Source organism: Amphiura filiformis, chromosome 12, assembly GCF_039555335.1.
Source record: "Amphiura filiformis chromosome 12, Afil_fr2py, whole genome shotgun sequence".
Classification (NCBI taxonomy): domain Eukaryota; kingdom Metazoa; phylum Echinodermata; class Ophiuroidea; order Amphilepidida; family Amphiuridae; genus Amphiura; species Amphiura filiformis.
The window spans coordinates 59844198-59871528 of NC_092639.1; the positions used below are offsets into that span (position 1 = coordinate 59844198).

The window sequence follows — 27331 nt, forward strand, 5'->3', positions numbered from 1 at the left end:
GCTCTAAATGTTCACTGTATTAACCAAGTTTCATGCCTATATAACAGTTTTAACTAATTTGACCTCAAATGACCTCTGGTGACCCGAAATGACCTTAAAAGAATTGGCTCTAAATGTTGACTGTACTAACCAAGTTTCATGTCCATATGACAGTTTTAACTAATTTGACCTCAGATGACCTCTGGTGACCTCAAAATTACCTTCAACAAATTTGGCTCTAAATGTTGACTGTATTAACCAAGTTTCATGCCCATATGACAGTTTAACCTAATTGACCTCAGATGACCTCTGTTGACCCCAAATGACCTTCAAAAATGTGGCTCTAAATGTTGACTGTATTAACCAAGTTTCATGCCCATATGACAGTTTAACCTAATTTGACCTCAGATGACCTCTGTTGACCCCGAAATGACCTTCAAAAAATTTGGCTCTAAATGTTGACTGTATAACCAAGTTTCATGCCCATATGACAGTTTTAACTAATTTTACCTCAGATGACCTCTGGTGACCCCAAATGACCTTCAAAAAATTTTGCTCTAAATGTTGACTGTACTAACCAATTGTCATGCCCATATGTCAGTTTTTAATAATTTGACCTCAGATGACCTCTGGTGACCCCAAAATGACCTTCCAAAATTTTGGCTCTAAATATTGACTGTACCCACCAAGTATCATGCCAATGTGATGTGACAGTTTTACTAATTTGACCTTTGGTGACCCGAAATTACCCTCCACAAATTTGGCTCTAACTATTGAATCTACCCTATCAAGTTTCATGCCCATATGATAGTTTTACTAATTTGACCTCAGATGACCCTGGATGACCTTGACCCATTAACCAATACAAACTTGTTCTGTCTCGGGTCATGATGAACCCACCCACCAAAAAGTTTGGGTCAAATAGTAATTGCCCTTGTAAAACAAACTGGGACATCCCCATACCCCCCCATTTAACATGTGCTTAATATCTGTATCATCCAAGTATCCTCATCTTCAATGCAACGTTCACTATTTATCGCTATGGAATTATATTTACATGTTGAAAAAGGTAGGCCTAGGGTTGAGTTTCTTGACGGGATAATATGCAGGCCTGGGCGAGCGGCATGAGAAAATAAATGTTGGTTAATCCTGAAATCTGCCAGGTTAGTTATTTTAATTTTTATTATATCGGTGCTGACAAAATGCACAACTTCCTCAACGTTTATAAATTGAAATGAACAGTCTTTTATTCATACTTGATAGGGGTTTATCGTTGAGTGTCTAGGACAAGATTACACAATTTTTCGGCCTACATCATTTTTAGCATTTTAACTTTTTGATTACTTTTTAATACGAGCTTTATGGGACCGATTTAATGAGCGTTAGGCCTTTGTCTTATAGTGTTAGGCCTACTATTACCGTTTTTATCAAATTTTTTGCGGACACAGACAAAATACCCAGCAAACACAAAACGTTTTCGACATCATTCGCAAAAGGTTATAAAAGGTTGTCAGAAAACGTTTAAATGTCGGGTTATATAAAGGGTATATTAAGAGTATAAAACATTTTCATAACCTTAAAAAACATTTTTTGATAATCTACTGCTCAGCAAACAAAAATGTTTTACAGAAAACGTTTAAATGTCGGGTTATATAAAGGGTATAAAACGTTTTAATAACATTCCAAAAACATTCTTGAAAACTTGATACAAAACATTCTAAACAGAATGTTATTTTGGGGTTGAAAAAATATTTGCGAAAAAAATGTTTGCCCAAAATATTTTCAATAACGCTTTTAAAAACGTTTTCATGACCTTTATATAACCCGACATTTAAATGTTATTAAAAGGTTTTGAAAAAACATTTTAAGAACATTTCTGTGTTTGCTGGGTTCAAACATTTTAACATAATGTTATTTAAGTATTGACACAATATTTGGCAAAATGTTAAAGTGTTTGTAAAAATAGTTTACAATAACATTTTTTGAAAACATTGAAAAATATTGTTGTATTGTGTTTTCATACAAAAACGTTTTAAAATGTTATCATGACCTTTATATAACCCGACATTTTAATGTTATTAAAACGCTTTTAGCTAAACCAAAAGCCAAAATATAACTTATTTAAAACGTTTTTAAAAGCGTTTTTGTGTTTACTGGTAGTTCAATAGTTTATCAATAGTTGTAGGCCTACTTAATATTACGAGTCCTGCTGCACGCTGTTTTCATAAATAAAATAGTTGTGCATAGGCCTAGGCCTATATCGCGATAAATATTATCTATCAATTCAACTGTATTTCTTTAATCATTGAATGGCAGAAAGTCGGGGAAAATAAAATAATGTGATTTCCAACAACTTCATATCAGAATTTCGACACGACGACTCTTGAAAAATTTTATTTTTTTTCCAAAAGTGGCATAAATTATTTCATGTCAGAATTTCGACACGGACGTCTCTTGAAAATTTTTATTTTTTTCTAAAGTGGCATAAATTATTTTTTTTTTTGCGGCACCAAAAAAAGAGGCGGGCGGGTTACCGGAAACCGAATTTTATTTTTAGTAGGCCTAACAAGATGAGTCATACATCATAGTTTATTGGTATCACATTGATACAACCTGATTGGTCCCCATATTTTACTGCTAGAAAGCCGATTGGTCAAAAAGCCACTTGAACATTTGCCCACACATTGATCAGCCACTTTGACCTTTTATCACGACTTGATCACGCATACGATTAGTGACAAGTAGGTCTATTACTAGTAGGGATTTTACGATTTCAATATTACATTCGCATGGACGGTCATTTTTTTATGGGTCGCTAGGATTCTAGCGAGTAGATTTCTTGCAATATTTGGCTTATTTACCATCCAATTTATATCCTACAATGTACCTGTATATCATTAGCATATCAAGCGCCGCCCAACAAAAAATAGTTTTTTGAGGTTTCTGATCGTCACGCTGAAACACTTTTAAGGACACAATTTCCTCCGCTTTTCCCAGCCATTTTGTTTACTCGTTGTTAACGACGTAACTGATTAGTCTCGACCCCAGAGTGCAACGTGGCTGTATCGTGAACATGACTTGAAGACAGAAACCGGCTGTAAAAGAGGTGGGTCATCTCGCGAGATCTTGTGACTTGCATTGTTTCATCTCGTAAGGTCGATGGCTCAAAAATTATCTTTGAAGTATCACAAATTCCAAGTGTAAGGTACTTGGATACATTAAACAGGATAATTATGATTTAGAAATCAGATATGTGAGTACCAATTTTATATAAATTGACTCAATGCAAAACAACGTTGCTACACCCAATGACACACACAGTGGCATAAGACAGTCTCTGTGTACAAACGGCGTACACGAGACTGGCAAGTCTATACCACATCGTTACGACTCTAAAAGCGACCGAGTCAATGGGGGGATATACTATCATGACTATTGGGCAACTTCCACTTGATTGGCCCTCAGCCAGTCTGAGATAGAAGTATAAATTAAGTAACCAATGGCAACGGTAGGCAAAACCGGCTATGCACGACTATGTGCACGACTATATGGACCAACCTCTGGTTGGATCGCCTGGAATACAGAGTTGCCAATGCAGATTAATAAGGTATAATATTGGGTGACTTTGTGAACGTCCAACTAAATTAGTACAATTCTGAATACTTCGTTATTCTTTTTGTAGATGTCGACTACCATTCAAATTTAATAGGTTTCATCATTAGCACACACTTGACATATCCTGAAAGTGTCAAAAAAAAAAAATACTTCGTTTGTCTGCTTTTTTGTATACAAGAAACACATGAGACATCTGTTTGTGTGGACTTTGTGCAAGGAGCCCAAATCCCCACAATTAATTCGTTTTGATTTTAGATTGCATCACATCCCTATCCATAAGCTATTTACAGCCCGGACATAGTTTAACACGATAATAAATAATAACTAAAGTAGGACAAAATTAAAGCTGAAATGCTGACCAAGAAATTACGGTATCCCCCAGGCGTGAGTTGCGGGACTGCCGACACATCTATCGTATTTTCTGTTTGTGTCAAATCTGTTTGAGCAATGAGTGTAGACAGGGTGATATAAAGCCTGTAAAAGTAGGTTAATTGTACAGACTCACTCGGTATATTGGGTGTAATGGCTGCTTCAGAGACTTAGAGGTGCATGTTCTTTAACAATAAAGGTTTATAGTGTTGCATGAAGAAAGTAATTAATATTGTGTACTTTTGAGGACTTAATGTGCTGGTGAAAATGTGTTCGATAATATTTTTAGGATCTGTCAAATGAATTGGGGATTTAGTAATTAGAAAATATATACAATTTATATTTTTTGGGAAAAGGAAAAGTTGAAGAATGTAGCAATTAAAGGACATGATTTTATATGATAGGAAAATGCAAGCAGTACATTATTTATGATAAGAAAAGAGGTACCGCTAGAATGTGCGTCATTTCTGAACATATATAATGAACCACTTGTCTTGAATCACTGAAATTTCAGTGAAGTAATTGGATTCCTTGCCCCTATAATATACATAACTTTTTACAGTGTGTAGTTATTTTTTGAGAAAAATGCAAAATTATTCACAAAATTTATAAGGGGTATAGTTCCACCTTAACTAATTATTATCTATTTATTATGATTATTATTTATTTCAGGGAAGGCTGGGTGTATAAGAAGTCTGGTGGTCATAAAGTGCCTGTTGGATGCTGTCCTTGCTGTAATTGTACTGATTTGCCATTTAGTGCTCACTACAGCAAAAGGTAGGTAAACTAATTAAACACATTTTTGCAGCCAACCATGGATTACAGTCAAGATGAAACCTCCAACTGAGGATTCATTTCATTCTACCATGTAACTGGAATTCCAAAATCAGCCAAAACTTGTGGTGTTCATTTTCATTTAGGCTTGATTAGGATGTAACTTTGCATCGATTATTGACCAAATTAATTTAAAATTGTGGTTTAACATAGAACTGGCCCTGTTCATCAAACTATTGGGATTTGACATGACTCTAAACTAAAGCTAGGTTTGCTACTGCATGAATCTGACATTTCACTGACACAAAAATTACCCTGTTGAGACACAGGTTGGACAATTGTAGACATCCATAAATTTATGCAAGAGCATGTGGGTTGTTTAGATGATGATCCTGAACAAAATACTCAAGCCTGGCTGGGGTATATGGAAATGAAAGAAAGAAAGAAACAGAATTAAAGATAAAGAAGGATCAAGAAAAGAAGGGCACCCCAGCAAGTCACATGAACAATTTTACTGTATGCCTTTAGGTCAAGAGAGAGGAAAAACCAATCATGTAAATTTAACTGACTCAGAGGCTTAATCTCATCAACCACAGATCGGACTTGAGTTGGGGTGCTTGTGTGTACTAATTTAGGTTCAAAGCTGACAATGTAAACCAATTACCCATCACCTTTCCCTAGTACACATCCACACACACAGTTTTAAGTTTTTGGCCCTCAGTTTGTGTTATGTTATTTACAAATTTATGAATATTAATGCGCGTATTTGCATATTGCATATTATTTGTATTTACAAACACCTATGTGTGGGGGCCACCTTAATTACGAACCGCGTAATTCTATGAAAATTATTAATTTAAACTTCAACACTACTTGTTTATTTCGCTTACCGGGAGCGCTTTTGAGGAACTTCCTCGTCATCAGCCGATGTTGTTAACTTGTTAGCTCTGATGTTTTCTTGGAAACGGCTAAGGACCAACCTGATCAGGTGACATCACACTTGATGACGTCACCGAAGTCGGAAATTTCCTGCCCCAGGTGCCGCGTAATTCTAGTTATAATTTCATTATCAGATACATATCGTCGCCAGAGTGCTACACTATCGTAAGTGACATTTTTGGCCAAAATGAGATTTTGACGAATTATGGAAGGCCATATAAAACGCACATTTTAAACCAGGTTTTAAGTTTCAAAAATGCTTAATTATTTTTTAATTAATAAAATAAAATATCGTAAGTGCAATGCAATTTTAATTAATGCATGCAAGACTATCGTATGTGCCACTTACGATAGTCTTGCACGCTAATTTTGTTTTTCATTTGCTGCAAGACCATCGTATGTGCCACATACGCTACTTTATTGGGCCTAAACAACAAAATCACGGAATGCTACACCATCGTAAGTGCAAAACAGTCTCTAACACATCACTGGCTGTGACGCTGACGGCTGTATGCGTTGTCGCCATGCTGACTAAGTTCATAGCTCCCATGACTGGTAATAGAGACGATAAATCCAGTGTTTTTAGTTTTAGATTCAGTAATTAATCTTGAGAGATAACATTACGGCAAAAGGTGTCTTGCTATTGTAAATATTATGTGCCAAAATAAATTAACACTTGTAAACAAACATAAAATGACAAAATATTGGATATTTGAGCCGATATTATGCATATCTTAATTTAGCAATGCATGCTACACTATCGTATGTGGCACATACGATAGTGTTGCACTCTACACTTATTTATATTTGAGTGCAACACTATCGTATGTGGCACATACGATAGTGTTGCACTCTACACTCATTTCTATTTGAGTGTAACACTATCGTATGTGGCACTTACGACATCTAAATCAGTAAATAATTCATCGATTTATTAACTTTAACACCATTTATATAGTTTATATTATTAAAATCAAATTGCTTTACATTCCCATGTAATTTTATGGCTACTTGGAAACAAACGGCGACGCGAAACACAAAAATGCTCCTCCTGTAAAACTGTCCAAACTGCACTTACGATAGTGTAGCACTCTGCCGACGATATACTCTGTACCTGCCCTGTAGGAAAAAGTGAATTCCAGGCCACAAAACAACAAAACCCTGACACAATTTTCTAGTATTCTAATATATTTTATACTTCTTGTAATGTACTTCTTGATGCTGTACATCCAGTAAATCTGAACCGACTTTTGAGATTCTAAACATGTTTCTTCCTACTTCAATTTTCCCCAGACACAATTGTCTATCCCAGCAGATGAATAATAGCTTTAAAATGAATGCCAAAAGAAGCAGGTTGTTGACAATACATTGGTATGTTATCACACAAAACAGGGACACATAATCTTGTCTACAACAACAATTTCAGTGTAACAGAAAATTATTTAAATTTGCTTCAGTAGATGCCGACATGTTATGCATACTCACCTGTCTCTTTTATAACAGTGTTGCCAGAACTCTGTACCTTCAACCTATGACAAAATTTATGAAAATACTGCAGTGCATACCTGTATCCTGCCTGTGGGAGTTTCTTTCAATAAGGCCAATAGGCTATTCCATTTGAAATCCATACACCCCCTATAGAAGACACACCCTTTATATTTCACATGGGGAATGTAGACTTCAAATAGAGTCACCCATTCAGGTAACTCAATTGAAATACATACTTCCTGTGTGAATGATTAAGCTCAAGTCTTCCAGGGGGGGGGGGGTGGATTTTAAAATAGAATAGCCCAATGCTTCAGATTGTAAAAAAGACAATTAGGATGGTCACTTGCCTCATGTATGGTTTTCACTTGATTGGATGACATATGACATTCGTCCCATTCACTTGAAGAATTTTATTCTCTCGGTCAGGCTGACATCATAAAGGGGGAAAAGTCTTATTAAACCAGTGAGCGCATGGGTAGTTCCCCTTCTTCAAATTTGTTGTTATGTGCATGCGCTATGCAAAGGGGACATGTTCCCGGATGTCTGGCCGAGTGAATGTCCATTTAATTTTCTCTTTTACTTTTTAGAGGGAAATGTGCATGAAAACATTACCAGTTGAAATAAATTTTAGCTTATGAAAAACAAGCAAAACATACTCATCTTTGTTTCTTTATGTGATTAATGAGAAAATTACAAGCCCACATGTACTAAAATCTCTATATAGGGAAAAAAGAGGCTGCCTAAGAGAATACTTCTGTGTAAGTAAGTGTCATTGTCTCAAGGTTAAATAAGATAATGCATTGGGCAGAAAAGCAATTGATGTTAGGTTAAATTAGTGCAGTCCTCAGTAGGCAGCATACAGGCCAAATTCACCTTATCATCCAATTTTATTAAGCCCTTGACTTGCTCTAAAATATAAAGGAAATCATAATATCTCTGTGTAAGTGCCTCTGTCTCAAGGTGTATTAGATTTAATAATACAGTGGATAAAAAGCAATAATTTATTGATGTAAGGTTCTCAGGGGTTCTCAATAAGTGATAGACAGGCCAAATCCTGCTTGCCAACCAATATTGTTTGGCCATTGAATTGCTATAAAATATAAAGGAAAACATAATATCTCTGAAAGTGACTTTGTCTCATGGTTAAATGAGATGATACTTTGGATAGAAAAGCAATTGACGATAGGTTAAATTAAGTGTTTTAAGCTGTCAAGTCTAGTATAATGTTTAAGAAAGACAGAAAACAATTAGTTGGTTTGAGGACATGCTTCATTTGATCAAAGCATGAAAATTCTATATTTCCACTGACTGCAAACTGCACTGAATTTCATGGCTAAATTTCTTTTGTCAGCTTTTATTTCCTCTTCAATAATCCCTTTTTTTCTTACCGTCCGCCTTTGAAAACTTTCATTTCAAATTCATTTATTTGAATCTGCTTAGTAATTTTGATACAAAATCTGTTCCTCATAATCAGTTCCTTTTTTTTATATTTTAAATTAAGTCCCTAGACGTTAGCAGCTACTGGAATGAAAACTTGCTGCTGACAAATTTAGCATTTTCAAAAGCCATTTTATTTAGCGCACTTGTCAAATTTCAATCCAGAATTTTTATTTAGTGAGTTTCTAAACCAACTCCTATTTTCATTTTCATAATCCATGACTTATTTTTTTTTAGTTATGTTTACCTTGTAATGCATTACAAGATATGGCAACAATTTAGCAATTTTGAGACTTAACATTTGTCTCGAAGTGGACCATATTATCAAAAGAGTCCTAATGACCGCTAATTGCTCATTTTGAGTGTGGTGTTATATGACCAATGCTTTAGTGCACTCCTCATGCACTCCTCTATTTGGAAGATACAAATGAGTCTGAATGTAATAACACTTCATTATTTGGATAAGAACACAGTGTTGAAGCTGGCTCTTTGAGGTGCTAGATTAGAATTTTTCTTGAAAGGCACAGAGGTACAAGATGAGGTGATACACTATCATTGAGCTGTGTTTTATTAGTGTTTAGGCCAAATTTCAAAAACAAGTTGTCTCAAAGCTCTCCAACTCTGAAAAACTAATGCGAAATGTGTTGGATTTTTTTGTTTGTTTTTTCCAAAGATTTTCAAATGTGAAAAAACCTCAAAGTACTTCTAATAAATAAATAAAATAAATAAATTTCGGAATTTATATAGCGCTTTTTCCAGAGGATTCAAAGCGCTGTAATTTTGCTGCGTGGTGAATCATCACAATCAGATCGCATCAACTAGGCTAGTTGCAGCCGAACCCGGCGCAAACCTATCCGCACTTAGATTGTAACATCCACCCATTTTCTGCAGCTCCCCAAATTCCATTGGGTGAAGGTAGTTTTTGATAACGAAACAACTAATCACCGATTTTGAAAGCAGGAGGAAACCGGAGATCCCGGAGAAAACCTGCGAGAGCGAGCATGGATCGGGATAAACCAAGTGCACATGAGTCCTTGGGCGCGCCGGGCTTGAACCCGGGACCTCAGTGGTGCAAAGCGAGGGAATTACCACTGCGCTAACTCGCCCTCCCATTCTACTGTATGAAGTGTTGTATTGAACAATAAAGTGATGCTTCTAGTGTACTGAAGTGAAGTAATCTAAGAGCGGAGGTCTAAAATTGTATTTTTTTTTACTAATGCGGGTGAATAAACTAATGCGTGCGGGAGCTTTGAGACAAGCCTTTTTTAATTTGGCTTTACCTCAATTACTCTGTGAATTGGCCGTGCCACCAATATGAGGGTATATACTATAGGAGTTTATTATATTTTATGTGTGCTGAAAGGACTTAAAGGACATTTGACATACAAATGTTCATTACCATAACTGTGCACAGTTATTCCGTTATCACTTTTGATAACAAATAAATGCAATAAGACGATCAATCAGCAAAAGTGAAAATAAATATTCCAGGAAAAATTGTATCAAAAACTACATTTTAACTATACAATTCTTCTATTATCACTTTTGAAATGACTTAATGAGCAGAAAGATCAGGACTCGGCGGGGGATGGAACCCGGATCTCATGATTTAACATGTCAAGAGTTGTACCACTGGACTACCTGGGTTGATAACAAAAATGACTTCTGGTGAAGAATACTGTATAAGTGGACATTTTTGCGGCACATTTATTTGTGCACTTTTTGCACTCAACGCAGCTACCATGAAAATAAAAATGTGTGAAAATGTCCTTTTATGCAATTTAAGAAGAATGAAAGTATTTCAAGATCAGCAAAGCACAAACAATTGCATGCGCAAAAATTACCACATTTACTAGTACTAAACAAATTTTAAAGATTCATTATTTCCTTCACGTCAAGTGCACTATGGCATTCAATCATTAGAAGTGAAAGTAAATATTCCAGGAAAATACAATTGTATCAAAAATATTTTTGACAATTTGTCAAAGTTAACCATGATGATTAACAAATTATAGTGAGAAAAAAGCATGAAGAATTGTGCTCATGTGAACCAAATAATAATGCCATATTTCAGAAACCCCTTGATTTAGCCTCTCAATTTAGATATTGGCTGTAGACATGATCAACATGCTCAAGTACTGGACTGAGAGAAATGATTAATCATTTTTTCATAAGGTCGAACGTGTTGGTTTTCCACACAATGACATTGTGAATGCAAGATGAACACAAGTAATTTAGAAAGGTGACAAAATTATCATTTCTCTCTGCATTTATTGTCTTCAGGTGTTTGTAGAGTGTTAATGAAAATGTTTGTGTGAAAAATATATTTAAATGTAAATATTGTAAATGCTTCTGTATCTTAAAACTCACTTTCTGCTTTACAGTTGTAAAAGGTTCACAGGTTATAGTAAATTAAAGGTGAAGACAGTGATTTTGAGTTTTGGACTTTCTACCAATTTTGATGAAACTTGGTATTAATGGGTCATAAAACTTGGAAGGTCATTTCAAGTTCATCGGTCATCTGAGGTCAAGTAACTAAAGATTGGTGGAAATGATAAGCATTTGTAACAACATTTTCCAAGGTCATCAGAGGTCAAATGATAGATTTTCATTAAACTTGGTCAAAATAATCAGTATTATATGTGCCAAAACATTACTTGCCAAATAAATGCAATTTATATGCAGTAAGACCTTACTGCGTATAAATCTCTGTAAGGTCTTACTAAAGGGTAATTGATAATATATTAAAATTTCTGTCACTCTTGGTTAAAAAATAATTTTAAAAATGCATTAGTTTTGCAATTATGGAATCAACAATAGATATTCTTATCATTTACCAACCATTTACTTTCCTCACACAAAGGGAGAAAGTAGAACAGGTCACTGATAATTTGCTGTGATTGTTCGCTATCAATCAACTCTGAGCTGAAGCACTAAACACATTACTTTTGTTATTAGGTAGTGCATGTGTGAAATACTATGAACCTTCATTGATTGTTTTGAAACAGGATTGATAGAAGGGCATTGGCAGGATGAATTTTACTATTGATTTCTATGCTGTATAAATTGATTATTGAAAATAATGGCATGATTTTCTTAGTATTTTAAATAAAATTATTTGATTTCTAATAAAATGTGCTTTCAGAAATAAGATTTGCGTATTTTGCTTGGGGTGATGTGTCTCTTCAGCTATCTTCATCATGTCATCATTGTCAGTCAATTGTCATCATCATCATCATCATCCTCATCATCATCATCATCATCATCATTGTTGTCATCATCGTTGTCAGCAGCAGCAACAATATCATCCTCATCTGATCATCATCACTAGTTTATTATTGCAGATATCCTTTACCAAATACATTAAAAAATGTTTTTGTACTTTTTTAAAGATGGCTAATATCTTTGAGCTTTACAGAACCAATGTAACATTTTAGTTAGCTTATTGGAATCCCTGAAAATTTAATAATAATTTAATTTAGTTTTATATAATTTAATAATCAGCTTTATATGAATAAATTAAAACGTACTTTAATATGTATGTACAGCATTTCCCCCTGATTGATTCCCTGTAACTATTTTTGTTACTGTCTGTACACATCCCTATTCCCTATCCCTGTAATCCATTTAGCACATCCCTGGTACCTTCTATTTAAGCTATGCTGTTATCATTATGCCATTTTGTATCCTGCAGATATTTTGTTAAGCATAAATTTTATTGCAATGTGAAATAGCCATGGGAAGAGAACTTCTGACTGATATGATTGGTAATAATGCAGCACGGAGAGGATCCGTATCAATGTGCATCAACGAGCTATTCCATTTGAAATCCACATTACACCTGTGGGAGAGTTGAGAAATATCTTCCTGGGGAGGGGGTGTTAAGGACAAGAGGGGAGGCAAGACTTCTCACAGGGTAGCAGCTTCCTCCTGTCTATGTCACTGCATTAGCCTAAATACTGCTTTGTATATTGAATAAGCTATGATCTCTCACCGCAACTTTTACTATGGCTTTAAGGTGCAGTTCTGTTAAATGTTGCATGAAGTGCATTTACGTGAAATGGATGCTTTCCAATATTGCAATACTCGCAGTCTTACTGCCTAAAATTTCTACTATGTAAAAGGTCTTTAAGAAAACCACATTGATCTGAATTTTGGAAGTCCACATTGATGCAGTTTTATAGTATCCTGTATGGATACAGAGCCACTGTGTGGATGATGCAGATTTATTATCCCAATTTATAGATACCATGGTACAAATGATATTAAATGCTTTGGATGGGAGAGCGAAAGAGGCCAAATCATGTTTTATTATCCTGAAATCTTAACAAAACATTTCAAAAATCAAAATTGCCTTATGATGGTTCTGGCTTAAAGGGAAAAAAACCAGGAAATGTGATTTTTTAACAAAAGCATTTTTTTTATACCAAAGAGGCCAGCTTTGGGAAGCAAATTTCTGAAATTTTGATCCGCCTGAGATGAGATTTTATGTTTCTTCTGTGCATGTCTATTCAATTACATACTGAATATGATACTGTTTTAAAAACATATTTTAGTAGTAACAATAACACTTTTCAAATCATTTTCATTATACAGGCTGTATCAAAATGATTGCTCTTTGTCTGTTTTTGAAAAAAAGAAGTCTTTTCCAAAGGTACCAGTGGCTGATTCACATGAAATGGTCAGACTGTTAAACATAAGTATAACATCTGGACATTCCAAGTGGATCCAAGGGTGTGTTTGGAAGAAGTGTGCATATCAAAAACACCAAACCAGATGGAGAACAATCATTTTGATGCAGCATGTACTATACCATCACATATTTTACCCAGGCCTTTTTAGGGTTGATGAGAGTAAAATATCATGTTACAAATCATGTTACATAGTTTATTGAATGTAAACATACGTTGATACGTAATTGTAGCAACTATTCCAAAGTGATTTAAACAGAAGCTATTATGAAAATTTGTATTTTTAATTTTCAATGGTTAATGCAAAAGTTGAATCCAATGTGCAAATTTTCTTATTGTGTTATTGCCTACTTTATGGAAAGAAGATAAAAGTTTTGTATGTGAAGAATTTCTCATGTTACATGTACCCTGCAGCAAAAAAAATCAAACCTGATTGGGCCATTCCAATTGAAGTCACCCCCCCCCCACATTGAAGACATTACCTTAATCTCCTGCACAGGGGATGTAGATTTCAAATGGAGTCACCCATTTGGAATCTACTGTCCCAGTGTGGGAGATTAAAGACTTACATTTGAGGGTGTATGGATTTCAACTGGAATATAGCCCATTATTTTGATATAATTTAATTTTGTATCATAAGAAATTGCTCTATATATGTTTATAGGATATCCTTAGTGAGCGTAATATGGTTTGATCAAATTTGTGGGAGTCAAGCAATTGATACTCCAGGTATGTTAGATAGAGTAAAGTTGAATTGTATTGATCGTTTTTAATTACACACATGCTTTTGTATGTGTGTTTTAAGAACATCGAGCAGATCGATCATTGATCCGATGCCGCTTTTGTGAGTTAAAAAAATTCAGCTCCTGAGTGATGCCACCTGCCCTGACCAACCTATACCTCAAAACATACATATAATTTTGCTGATCAATTTTTTTTTCTTAATCGGCAACATTTGTTGTTAATTAATTCAAAACAATAATTATCAACATCAATTGATGTCCTAAAAATGTATTTTGTGGTATTTTGAATATTTGAATTGTAGTCTGTAATAGCGATCACCATGTTTAGTAAATGCAAAACAGCCTCATAGGTGATACCCAAAATCATGCAGTTGTATGTCCAATCAGATTATGTGTCTATAAACTAGACTACTCCAATTGAATAAGAATTAAACATTTAAGAAGGACAAACTGATTGTGGTATGTGATTACAAAACTGTTTAAAAAATTGGATTTTATCACATTTAATTTTTTTTAAATAAGAGAACTACCTGCATAAGCCCAATTCCTATATACAGAAAGTATTATGTAAGTACTTCTGCACCATTCTTTTAAATATAACAAAAATATCTTTAAAATACTATAGAAGCCTCACTTACATAACAAAACTCTTATAGTGCACATTATTTTTAGATTTCAAATATCATCCTTCATTGATCACTTTTCCATATGGATTCACTGCTAACATTGTGTAATGAAACCAAGATGAGCTTGATTTGTATCCGCATTTAAGCATGCTCATCAGAAAAACTGAAAAAAGAGCTTATTTTTCAAAACACATTTGCAAAATTAAAAAAGGGTGTTTTTCATCTCTGAATGAATGTGTGTTTTAAATTTGTCATCATGCTCATAATATTGCTCTAAATTCTTGTTTTGGGAAACAAAAATGTGCAAATCTTACTCAGTTTTCGGGACTCTTTATGTGTTTCTGTCATAAATAAAAGGTGGTATCTTTGAAATATCATACACATTTTAACCAGAATATATAGGGCCTTGTTGAAGGGGGGAAAATCAAAATGACATGCAAAAAGGGTGTTTTCAAAGTTCGTCGAACGAGAGCATGCCTACCTGTGGATACGCAAGGGCTGGGACATGATCATATTGAGATGCCCAATCTGCCTGTGTTACAGTGACTATATGACATTGCCATTTTTATGAAATATGTTAATAAGTCAGTATGCTCCACATGTTACCATGTGCAGGAAGTATATATGTGATCTAATTGCCATATATGAGGTGCTTGGTCTTCCTGGAGGTTAGATGATGTCCGTGTTATCTGGAACATCACCTATGTTACACCACCACATGTACATTTAATGGGCTATTCGTGTTAAAATCCATACACCCCTATGGAAGACATTACCTTAATCTCCCACACAGGGAGTGTAAATTTCAAATGGAATTTGTCTGAATGTGTGACTCCATTTGAAATCTACACCTTGCTGTGTGGGAGATTAAGGTCATGTCTTCCATAGGGGTAAATAGATTTCAACTGGAATAGACCAGTGTCCGCGTTTGACACTTATGTTACCATGAACATCACGTATACCACCAAATGTACATTTGATGTAGAGACTTCCTCGCATCAAGTGGTTATTTGTAATTCCTCACTAGCAGTGTAAACATTAATGCGCTTCTGGCAAAGCAATTGTCTGATAGAGATATTTAGTAAAGCATGTCATCATTTATTCTTGTACATGCTCTTGGATTCCAATTACACTATTTCTCTGCTGAGCAACAGTTTAACAGTTTAGATGCACTTTTTTTCTCTGTTAAGCTGAATTTATACTCAATCGCCGAGCGATTGCGATTAAACGCTTTTGAAAAGCGATGGGAAATCGCCGAATTTTGCGATGCATCGCTTCAAATCGCTTTTAACGTTTATACTTATCACGGCGATAGCGATTGCAGACGACAATTAAAATATTCTAAATGCCACAAAATACATTTTTAAAACATCAGTTGCTGTCAATAATTATTGCTTTGAATTAATTCATCACCAAAAATTAATAATCGAGAAAGGTAAATTAATTAGCAAAATAATAGATATAGATGGTTGTATATGATTGGTTGACGCATTCACGTGTCAAGCGATATCGCAGGGAAGTTGAGATTTCTTCAACTTGCAAAAGCGACGTCGTTTTTGCCTCGGCGATTTGAATCGATTGATCGGCTTGATGCTCTGGAAATGTAAGTAAACAGTGAGCATGCGTGAAAATCGCTTTTCTACAAAAGCGATTGAGTATAAATTCAGCTTTACTTGGGTTTTTAAAACTTGGCCTTACCCCTCCCCCCTATTTATTCCAAACAAGTTGAGATTTTTACACCTTGAGAAACCTTGGACTACATAATGTATGCATAACCTTTCTTGCACATTTGGTCATTTGACAAAGACGTTGTCCAATTTGCATTATCTGTCTGTAGACAGACCGAAATTACAACACAGTAGCCTGTGGGGTGCTGTAATACATGCATTATGCGTAACTGGCAAATTTAATGTCAGAGTCAACTGAAATTTGGGAAATACACTTTTTTCGTGAGTATCTATGAAAGATACCTAAAAAAAAGGTGGCGAAAATCAGAAAATGCCCCATTAAGGGAATTGTGTCAGAAAGGATTCTAATGAACATATTTGCCCGGCTGTTTTAAAAAAGATATTTTTATGTACAGTGTGATTTACTTGAACATTCTACTGTTATTTGGCAATGAACTGGATGGAAGCTAGGATTGCTCCATCTCCCACCCTAGCTGGATGAAAGTTAGGGTTACCCAAAGCTCCCCCTCCAGGTTTTGTACATGCAATATTTCATAATATTTGACATCCAGTTTTAAGCTTACTCACATAATATGTCATGGAAATTTTGCATTTTGGTCACTTTTTTCTTTTCATTACGAAAATTAGGGTGTATGTATTAGAGTAGGGGCATTTTTAGGAACAACACAACATGTTATTCCATATTTCACTGGTTTACTTACATAAACGACATCATCAGTGGGTGATATCAGCCTAGTGTTTCATACTGATTTTTGTTTTGTTTCTTGATTTAAGGGTTTATGTTTTATGGGAAGAAATAACAAAATTAATGAATAAATTAACCACAAGTACACACCCATTTCAAATTTCTGATTTATATACAAGCAACTTCACACACCAAGGTGTGAGTGAAGGTGCCAAAAACAAATTATGCATTAAATATTTCCCTGTGCTATCTGTAAATTGGAGTAGCAGTAGATGAAAGCACACACACCTCTCTATTTCCTTTTGTTCATGAAAATTTGATTTGCTGAAATCAATAGAATGTTTTATTGAAAGTACCTTTACCTGTGTTTTTTTTTCCATTTTGAGATTAAAAACTCAAATTAAAATGCTTCAAATGTAATTGTAGATGGGTGGCTCAGTGATAGAAAGTGGTATCTCAATTTTAAGCTGCCGTGTGTATGACTGATTGCCTGTAATATATGGAGTATTCCCTATTCCAGAAAAATACAGCACTAATTTTTTGAAAATAAAATATTATCCTCTTTTGCCAAATGAAACATAGCTTATCTTAATCTTTTTTTAGGTTGTTGTACCAACTGACAAATTGCAGCTATTGCAAATATTTGTTATTTATAAAAGTCCAATTTTAATATTTGGCCAATGTTTTGGAATTGAGGGCCAAACATGCATTTCAAGTAAGAATAATCCCCGGGGGGTACTCAAGTTTGGTTTTGGTAGGGACGTGCCGCTGAGAATTTGAAAGTGGACCCATAAATATACCAATTTTTCATGAAATTTGGACCCATTGATATACCAAAAGTCAAAATTTTCGGCCGAATTTAACCCAAATTGTCTTAGTTTTTACAAATTTTCCCCACATTTTGGGAAAATTTCGAAAAATTTTGGCTAGATTAAGGAAAAATTGGGCTATTTTCAGAAAAAATTGAGAAAATTTTGAAAAAAGGACCCATTCATATACCAAAATAGGCTTTGAAAAAGGGGTCATTGATATACCAGAAGGCTGAAAATGCTACCCATATTTGCGCACGTCCCAGTATGGTCATTTGTACTGAGTACCCCGGGAATAATCATGATAATTACAGGTTGTGCATTCTAATATTTGGAAACTTTGAATCTCTTTTATAATCAATTATCAAAATTAACATAAGATAGTTTCCAAGTCTTGTGAATTTTGTGACTGCAATTGTAAGAAAACATGTTTTTGGCTCTTTTTCCCACAAATTGCAAAATTATTAAAATTTGACTTTTATTTTAGTTAAAAGGCTATGTTTCATTTTGGCAAAATGAGATAATATTTTTTAAATCCAAATAGCAATTAAATTGGTTCTGTATTTTTCTGGAATAGTATGAAATGTACTAGTGCATTAAGTGAACTATGCATATCTCAGGCAATCATACACAGAGCAGCTAATGGAGATATGCCTTTCTGCCTCTGAGCCATGGAGATATTATGTTACAATTGGGATTGCACAAACCTAAATCTGTGCCACTACTTTATTATTATCTCTTGTCTATGTCGACCATTTACATAATATATTCCCATAATAATGTAAATCTGTTTTCCTCATTACATTGTATGTTTGATATAGCATCATGATGGATGGTTCAAATATTATCTAGGCTCAACATAAAACCTGACTCTATATAAAGCCATTAACATTTTGATTTTTTTTCAAACAGAAAGTGTACAAATTCAATGTGATATGAAGCTTCTTAGAGATAGTCATACATTTGGCCCGTCTTTCTTGCACACCTGGTTGAAAAACTGAAAGTATTATATTTGCCACATAGAGTAAAATCAAATGTTGTTATTTTCCCAAAAACTGCTTCTTTTTTTTTGCAGGCATCTGTAATGCTACACTAGCTTCCAGAGAAGTGTGGCAGTCGTTTGCTCTGATTGACGTGAGCGCCCTGTTAATGAGCGACATACTCAGCTTTGTACATACCAACGTTTTGATGTATAATCAACCAATCAGAACCCCACTTCAGTGTTTACGCTGTCCACGCTCTCTTTTTAACAACTGCCGTTCTTCTCTGCCAGAAACTATATAGTTGGATTCACTCCATCATTTCCTTTCTGAAAATGTATACTTTTATATACTTATCATCATTACATTTAGAGATACAATGATCTAAATTGCTGCCTTGAGGAAGGCATACAGACTATTAATAGTTGTTATGTTGGCTTCATTTTAGCTATTAATTATACAGTTATTATTGTTTTTGTTATTAGTATTTTCCTTGATTGCATCAACCAGACTAAACCAAAAATTGCTGTGAAAAAAATATCAACAATAAGAAAATTAAAAACAGGTGATATTATTCATTTCATATTAATTCATCAACACTTACTTCACTTGTCATGTCTTCCATAGAGTGTGTATGGACTTAACCCAATAACCCAATTTTATCCTATAAATGTTATTGATTTGAGTATAGTTCTAATTAACTAATCATGTATGTTTTTAATTGGTTCTATTATGTTGCAGGTGGCTGATAACCAAAGATTCCTATATTGCATACGTCCGTCCATTTGATGGCCATCTGAGGGCAGTAATACTCATGGACAAGAGTTTCAAAGTTGATTGCGGCAGAGAGGATACTGGACTTAGTCATGGGCTTCTCATATCAAATCAATACAGGTATAAGCTAATATTGAATATAGATGAGTTGACTTCATGTTTATCACCAAAGGCAAGGGACTGGTATATCGATATGCTTCAGCGAACTGCATACTACCACTACACTGTTTAATTTGTTGGCGTAGTGCACATTAGAATAAATATGATTGTTGCTAGGTCATCAACTGGCTCACGCTTTCTTTGTTACGAACCACTGATGGAAATGATCACAACACAAAGCCTATGGCATATCTTAATTCAGAACAGGTGTATGAGCCCAGGCTTGAACCAGTAACCTATGGTTACTAACATGTACTACGTTAGCGAATATCCTTATTGTGATGTGGCAGGAATTTTAAGCACAGACCCTGAATAAAATATGATGCACATACATACTGCCAGGCAAAAAAATAATGGAAATTGTGATGATGCGCGCGCATACTGCCAGGCAATAACGTCACAAGTCAACTCACCTGTAGATGAATTAATGAATGAATGATACATGTAGCTGGATGGATGGGCAGATGATGAGTGAATGAATAAATGAACAAGTTACTAATGAATGAATGAAGGAAGGAAGGAAGGAGTAAATGAATATATGAATCCTGGCATGGATGAGTGAAGGAAGGAAGAAATAATGGTAGGAAAGTGAGGACTGAATGAGTGAATAGATTTTCTTACTGAAAGACTAACTGAATGATAGCCGAGAAAGGGAAGTATACTTAATGAAAAAAAATACACCAAATTTCATCCTAGCACCAGCAAAAAATTTCAAAGCTTTAGAAAATTAGCTCCTGAGGGTGCTCCAAATGAAGATGCAGAGCCAAATTTAAATTATGTGAAACCTGCATGCTTGAGTTACATTGAAAGCACCTCGTAAAGGCCTGTAGCACAACTAGTCAAATCTTATTGTATTATTTGTAACTAATAATAAATGACTCTCATATTACCAGATATATAGATACAAGAGGCTGGTAGAATTAATAAAGCATAGCTTTCTTTTAGAGTCAAAACACTGAAAATTTGTTGGAAAAAAGACGGAATGGTACCAAATCCATCAGCTGTCGCAAGTAACAGAATGGTTTATCTAGGCTATATGTATTAGATTTCCTATACTTACATGTTATAATCTCAGTCAATTTCATTAGGCACAATTACAAGAAGGTTTTTGCATTGTGTGAGTGTATTTAAGAAACACTGACATCCCCTGCAGGTATACTCATATCATATTAATAACATTTTAGTATGCCATCATCTTCTTAAAAATGAAAACTTGTGTACAGAATTCTGACAATTTCAATTAATAAAGTATAAAACTTGAAAGATGAATTTCATTATTTATGTCAAGAACAATTCAGACAAAGGTACAGTTGGGTTCATAAGCTTGAAAAGTAAGGCAACAAAGGGCTCTTCCAGTTGAAAGCCATACATCCCCTATGGATGACATGACCTTAACCATACAGGGAATGTGAATTTCAAATGGTATTACCTGAACAGGTGACTCTATTTCAAGTCTACACTCCCTATTTGGAAGATTAAGGTCATGTCTTTCATAGAGGGTATATGGATATCAAATGGAATAGCCCATAGTCAGATTAATCTGTTGGGCCTCAAGATATGTATTAAGAACAGTTTTGATTTCTCAGAACAGGAAAGGTTTTTGATATCAGTATGTAGTCAACATTGACATTTTTTTTTGTATTTCATGCCCGAAAAACGATCTTTTATTCAAATCATTTCATCCGTTGCAAATAAAACAGTACAATAATAATATAAGCACACAAAAAAAGAATACAAACACAAATACATACAGTACAGACAAATGCCAGAGGGGTAAAGGGCTCTACAGATAACATTGACATTTATGGTAGTATTGTATTCTGAAAATGTAATCATTGTCAACGTATTGGATTGCAAGGCATATGTTCATACATACCAAACATTCACATTTATGGTAGAATTGCATTTTGAAATTTTAGTTGTCAACGTATTAAATTCATTGTAGATATAATATTGCATTGAGAAGGTGCTTCTTCCAAAAAGTTTTTAAAAATTGAAATGGTGTTGTCCAAAATGGTCGTCAATCCTGGGGGACAAGGGCCTCCACCTTTTGGCAAAATAACCCATTTTTTTTTTTTCTTTTCAGCCACTTTTTGACTATTCAAGCCAATCCCCCTACACCCCCCCCCACACACACACACACACACACCCCAAGGTGGATTGATGCTGATGATACCAGCCAATCTCTGGTTCTCTCAATTCTGAAGTAAAATTTGTAAACAATTTTGATTTACAATGCTATTGACCTTCAAAGTAATTATTATTTCTATTTCTTTGTATTGCTCTGCAGTTCATACAAAATTCACAGAAAAAGATTTGTGTTTTGTTGTATAGTTTTCATAATTGAATCATTCTTTTTATTTCCAGAAACTTACTATTGAAAGCCAATTCCAAGTTGCATGCCCGTGAATGGATGGTAGAAATCATGCAGATGGCCCAGTCATCAGAGTATACCAATGATCACCCACATCATTCATTTGCCCCGGAAAGACCTGACTCCTATGCACAATGGTAAGACAGGGTCCATTTCACTAAACTTTACGAAGCTTCATAAGTCACAAAATCGTTTGTAACTTATGACAAGTCGTAAGTTCCATTTCACTAAACTTACTTACGAAGGGTACCCTTTGTAAGTAATGGGGATTTACTACAAGGACCCTTCGTAAAGTTACGTCTAGTTGGTATTGGGTATTTGTAACTTTACGAATGGTTACTTGAGTTACGAAGGGTTAAAAGTTTAGTGAAATGGACCCCAGATTTGATACAATCAATACTTATGTGAAGGCTTAAAATGATTTTCTTAACAAGGAGTATGTGCTTGCATCAACATTTGCCAACTGGGTGGAGCTTAATACCATCAGATATATTATTTAAACAGAAGGGTACCTCAATTAGCAGTGGTAATCTTGGGGCTCCCAATGAGTTAACCGGGATAAATTGAGAGGGGTAAACTCCTTATACAAAGCTGCAAACTGTGATATACATATGACTTTCTATACACAGAACTGACTATTTAAGGACCCCTTGGAAGGATGGAGTACTCTCATGGTTCATTTGCCCAATTCTAAGTGAATTATAGGGAGAGCAGAAGTAAAGTCTGAATTGAATCTACAGATATTGCGCCCGGGGCACTCACAGTTTTTTTTGGTAGGGGTGTGCCACCGCCAGTTTCGAACTTGAGGTCTAAGGAACTAATCGGCCAGCCAAAAAGGAGGGTCTAGGGAACTGATCGGCCGGTCAAAAAGGAGGGGTCTTTGGAACTGATTGACCGGCCAAAAGGGGGGGTCTTGGGAACTGATCGGCCGCCAAAATCTGAAAAATCTCGGGAACTAAACCATGCAGGCCAAGGGTTCAATTTTGTTTCATTTTTGCCACAGATTTGTGAAGGAATTGATTTCACTTTGAATTGTGCATTAAATTATTAATCAGGAAAACCATTAATGCAAAATAGGTCTGGTTTGGCCTATTACGATGGAAATCTCAACAAAGCAAAACATCATTCAAATCAAAATTACTAGACCCTGTAGACCTACAATCTATGCTATTAGCCTACTGATAATTATAGCAGCAGCTAGCAACATTACATAAAAGCCCAGCATAAAAACAAACCCACAAGAATTTTTTTCAGTGCTGAAAAGAAAAACATTTAGACTACATTGAACTGTCATGCATACATGAGATGATTGAGTGAAGTGTGCAGAATTTGACAGCCATTCCACTCCCGATTTCACTAGACCAGTAGATCGTAAATTACCTTTTTAATTCATTGTTTATGGCCAGCTGCAAGGATGTGTACATAATTATTTGAGGTACTTTTCCTCATATTTGCCAATTTTATTCCCAAAAGAGATCTCAAAATCATTTATTTCTAGCAAAATGTTCATCAGCTGAAGGCGTCGGCAGGCACTCGGCAGTGCTGCAATGTTTATAAACAGTCAACCAGTGTTGCCACTACTAAAAGGAGCCCAAAATCCCACCCAAAGTTCTCCTTATTCCTTACAATGTGTTTCAATGGGGAAGAAATTGATGGAAAATTCCCTTTGAAGTTTTTGGGCTCGCAATTAAAGTATAGCTTTTGGGCTTGAAATAGTAGGACAGAAAACACGCCTCTCAAGATGCCAATGAGAGCGGAAATTGATGATCTGAGGGTCTATGGAACGGCTAGAAAAATTTCGGGGCTTCAGAGCGGGCAAACAATGAATTTAGAGGGTCTAAGGAACGGCTAGCGGCTCTGAAAAAGGGGGTCGTCGCCGTGGCACATACCCATATGGCTGGGAAATGTGAGTGCCCCCCCCCGGGATATTGCCAATTAAATTCAGACTTTTTTCCAAGGCATTACCCCAGCAAGTTGGCACTGCTGGGAATTGAACCCAGAACCTCATGCCCCCAGAAGCGAATACTCTAACTACTGTACCACACTGTATCTATGGTGTGAGCAGGCCATGGTTGGGTAACTGTACACCATCAATAAATGTATATAGAATTTAATCTTAAGTTCCTACCAAATTTTTGTCCAAAAGAAGGCAAAACCACGCACCACTAAACAATATACCTTAAAAACTCAATAGTTGTGTGCTTACTATCGAGCGCTTTTGAAAACATGAAATTGTACCAAAGTCCGCGCTTTACCAGCTGAGCTAATGGGGTTGAGACACACATTTGCAGGTTTACTTGTTTGTATATTTGTTGATGTTTATCAATGATTTGCTCAAACCCTTTACACTTTTGTGGATGGGGCTCTTCATCATGTTTGCATGTTTTAATAGTGCTTGGTTGTAAGCACATATGCTAACTATCAAGTTTTTACGGTAGAGCAATGATATTATGCACCTAATGAAGTTCAAGTACAATGTCAATTTGTTATTTTCAATGTAATACAGGTTTGTTGATGGTGCTACATACTTTGAAGTAGTAGCAGATGCCTTGGAAGAAGCACAACAAGAAATCTTCATCACAGACTGGTGGTAAGTGAATTGTGTATAATACATTGCCAAGTATCGTCTTCATGTCACCATCATTTTACAGACATGGTTTAATTTTTAAACTTAAATTACCGTATTCATTCCAATAAGCGCCCAGGGCGCTTAACAAAGTCATTTTGGGTGGGCGCTTATTTTTTACCTGGTTTTTAGTCATCAATCAGCGTCTGAAAGTATTTTAGTTACTCTCAGTTCGTGCGCCCTCATATGTGTCTTAATTTAATATTATATTGAAAAAATGTTTTGAGGGCGCACTATAAAGATGGCCGCTGCCGCGCCGGCAAAAAATACGAATTTGAGACAGAATTAACTCAAACTTGGCTTTTTAAAGGCATTTGCAGGTGGTTATTGTGAAGTATTTTTAATATCTATACATCTGCACACTATGAAATAGCGTCATAATTTAATTTTGGTGAACATTTTGGATACTTTTGATGCTCAATTTCCTTCATGCATGCATGTAAAATCATTCGACAGGTAAGCTTACTGGAAGTATTTTGACAACATTGGATGGGCGGTTAATAATTTCATATTGTGTTTGTTGCAAAGTCGCTGGGTGGGCGCTTATTGGGGCATGGGCGCTTATTGAAACGAATACGGTACATGTAGATCAGTTTGAAAGAAATGATCACATTCATTGAAGCTCATAGACCATTCAATAAAGGCAATGTAAAACAAATGTTGTGTTGCCCATCATAAGGGATCAGATAGCAACATTTGCAAAGTATATTTTGTGGGACGGACATGGAATGTCTTACTGATATCAAATAATTTTGATTTTTTTGTAATTTGCGATATATAATACTAATTTTATGGCAAATGGAAACTTTATAAATCAAGTGATATATACAGACCTGCCATCTGTCCCTCATGTTGAGGGACTGTCAAGGCAATTGCTTTTAATGATTGTTTATTCAAAATTAAGCGGAAAGATTCCCCACTTTGTGATTTTTGTGATAAATTTCCTGAATCAATCATTCACATCTTTTGTGAATGTGAACATGTTAAGGGGGTACTACACCCCTATGGTAAATTTGTGACTATTTTTGCATTTTTCTCAAAAAATAATAACACACTGGTAACAAAAGTTATGTATATCATTGGGGCAAGGAATCCAATTACTACACTGAAATGTCAGTGTCTCAAGAAAAGCGGTTCAGTATATATGATAGGAAACGAGGTACATCCTAATGGTACCTTATTTCTTATCATAAATAACAAACCACCTCTCTTGGGTCACTGAAATTCCAGTGTAGTATTTGGATTCCTTGCCCCTATAATATACATAACTTTTGTTACCACTGTGTTATTAGTTTTTGAGAAAAATGCAAAATAGACACTAATTTATCGAGGGGTGTAGTACCCCCTTAAACCTATTTGGGATAACTTTGTTCAAGTTATTCAAGATAAACACGATATTGATTTTTCCATTTCAAATTTTGATATGATCTTTGGGATTAGTAAAGATAATTTCATTACATACTTAATTTTATGTATAAAATACTATATTTATGTTTGCAAATTTAAAAAAAAGAAGCTTAATTTTTTGAGTTGTAAGGCTTTTATTAAAAACAATAGAGAGACCGAGTATTTTATTGCCAAAAAAAGGGGAAAACTTTCTGCCCATTTCAAAAAATAGAGGTTTGATTTTTAATTTTTCTTTTGGTACCATATGTACATGTATTGTATCTTATTTGATTTTTAAAGACTGGTTTTCAGATAACATGATTCTTTGAGTAATACTCTTGTATTTTGTTTAAGTTTAAAATGTAGTAACACTTTGTTATTAATGCTGCGTTTATAATTATTTGTGATTTTTAATGATTTTTTTGTGATTCTTCTTAAGGGCTGTGGTATGAACGTTTGGACAGTATTTATTTTGGGACATTAGAGCACATCAGACATATCGAATTGCACTCTGAATACGAAGAATGTCATTCTGATATCAAATAATTTTGATTTTTTGAAATTCGCAATTTAATACACATTTTATGGCAAATCATTAAAATTGATATTTTTGATATTTAACAGTACTTGAAGTAAAATTTATAAATCTGATGATTTATACTTAAAGTGTATGTAAGTGGGATGAAAAGCCGACGATCAATTGAAAATTTTGACCTTTAGATTGAAGATATGGATTTTTTCCCCAAAACACCAAAAAAAATTAGGTCTTTTGGGAAAAAATCCATATCTTTAATATGAAAGGTCAAAATTTTCAATTGACCGTCGGCTTTTCCTTCCTGCTACATACACTTTAAGAATATATCATTAGATTTATATAATTTACTTCGAGGACTGTTATATATCAAAAAAATTTGAAAAATATCAAATTTATTATATTGTGATTTTCAAAAATGAAAATTATTTGATATCAGAAAGACATGCTTCATTATTCAGAATGCAATTCGATAGGTCTGAGGTGCTCTCACGTCCCACAAAAAATACTGTCGAAACGCAATAAACGCTCATTTTAGATCCCTTAATTGTTCTATTGTTTATAAAAACAAAACAAAATAAAAGCAATGGCACCGAAGCGTGTGCTCAGTGGAAAAGAGAAAAAATGTTCGAGGGTCTGTCCCTCATTTGGGGTTTA

The 27331-nt window shown here is 34.9% G+C and overlaps 1 protein-coding gene across 2 annotated transcripts in view; it reads left to right on the forward strand.

Moving 5' to 3' along the window:
• Window positions 1–27331, forward strand: part of LOC140166507 (phospholipase D1-like) — a 192126-nt gene that overhangs the window by 140690 nt on the left and 24105 nt on the right. For both annotated transcript variants that reach the window (XM_072189987.1, XM_072189988.1), the window contains 4 exons: window positions 4636–4740; window positions 19565–19717; window positions 22124–22267; window positions 24637–24720. In XM_072189987.1, the coding sequence (XP_072046088.1) occupies window positions 4636–4740; window positions 19565–19717; window positions 22124–22267; window positions 24637–24720 (486 nt within the window). The remainder of the gene's footprint in view (window positions 1–4635; window positions 4741–19564; window positions 19718–22123; window positions 22268–24636; window positions 24721–27331) is intronic.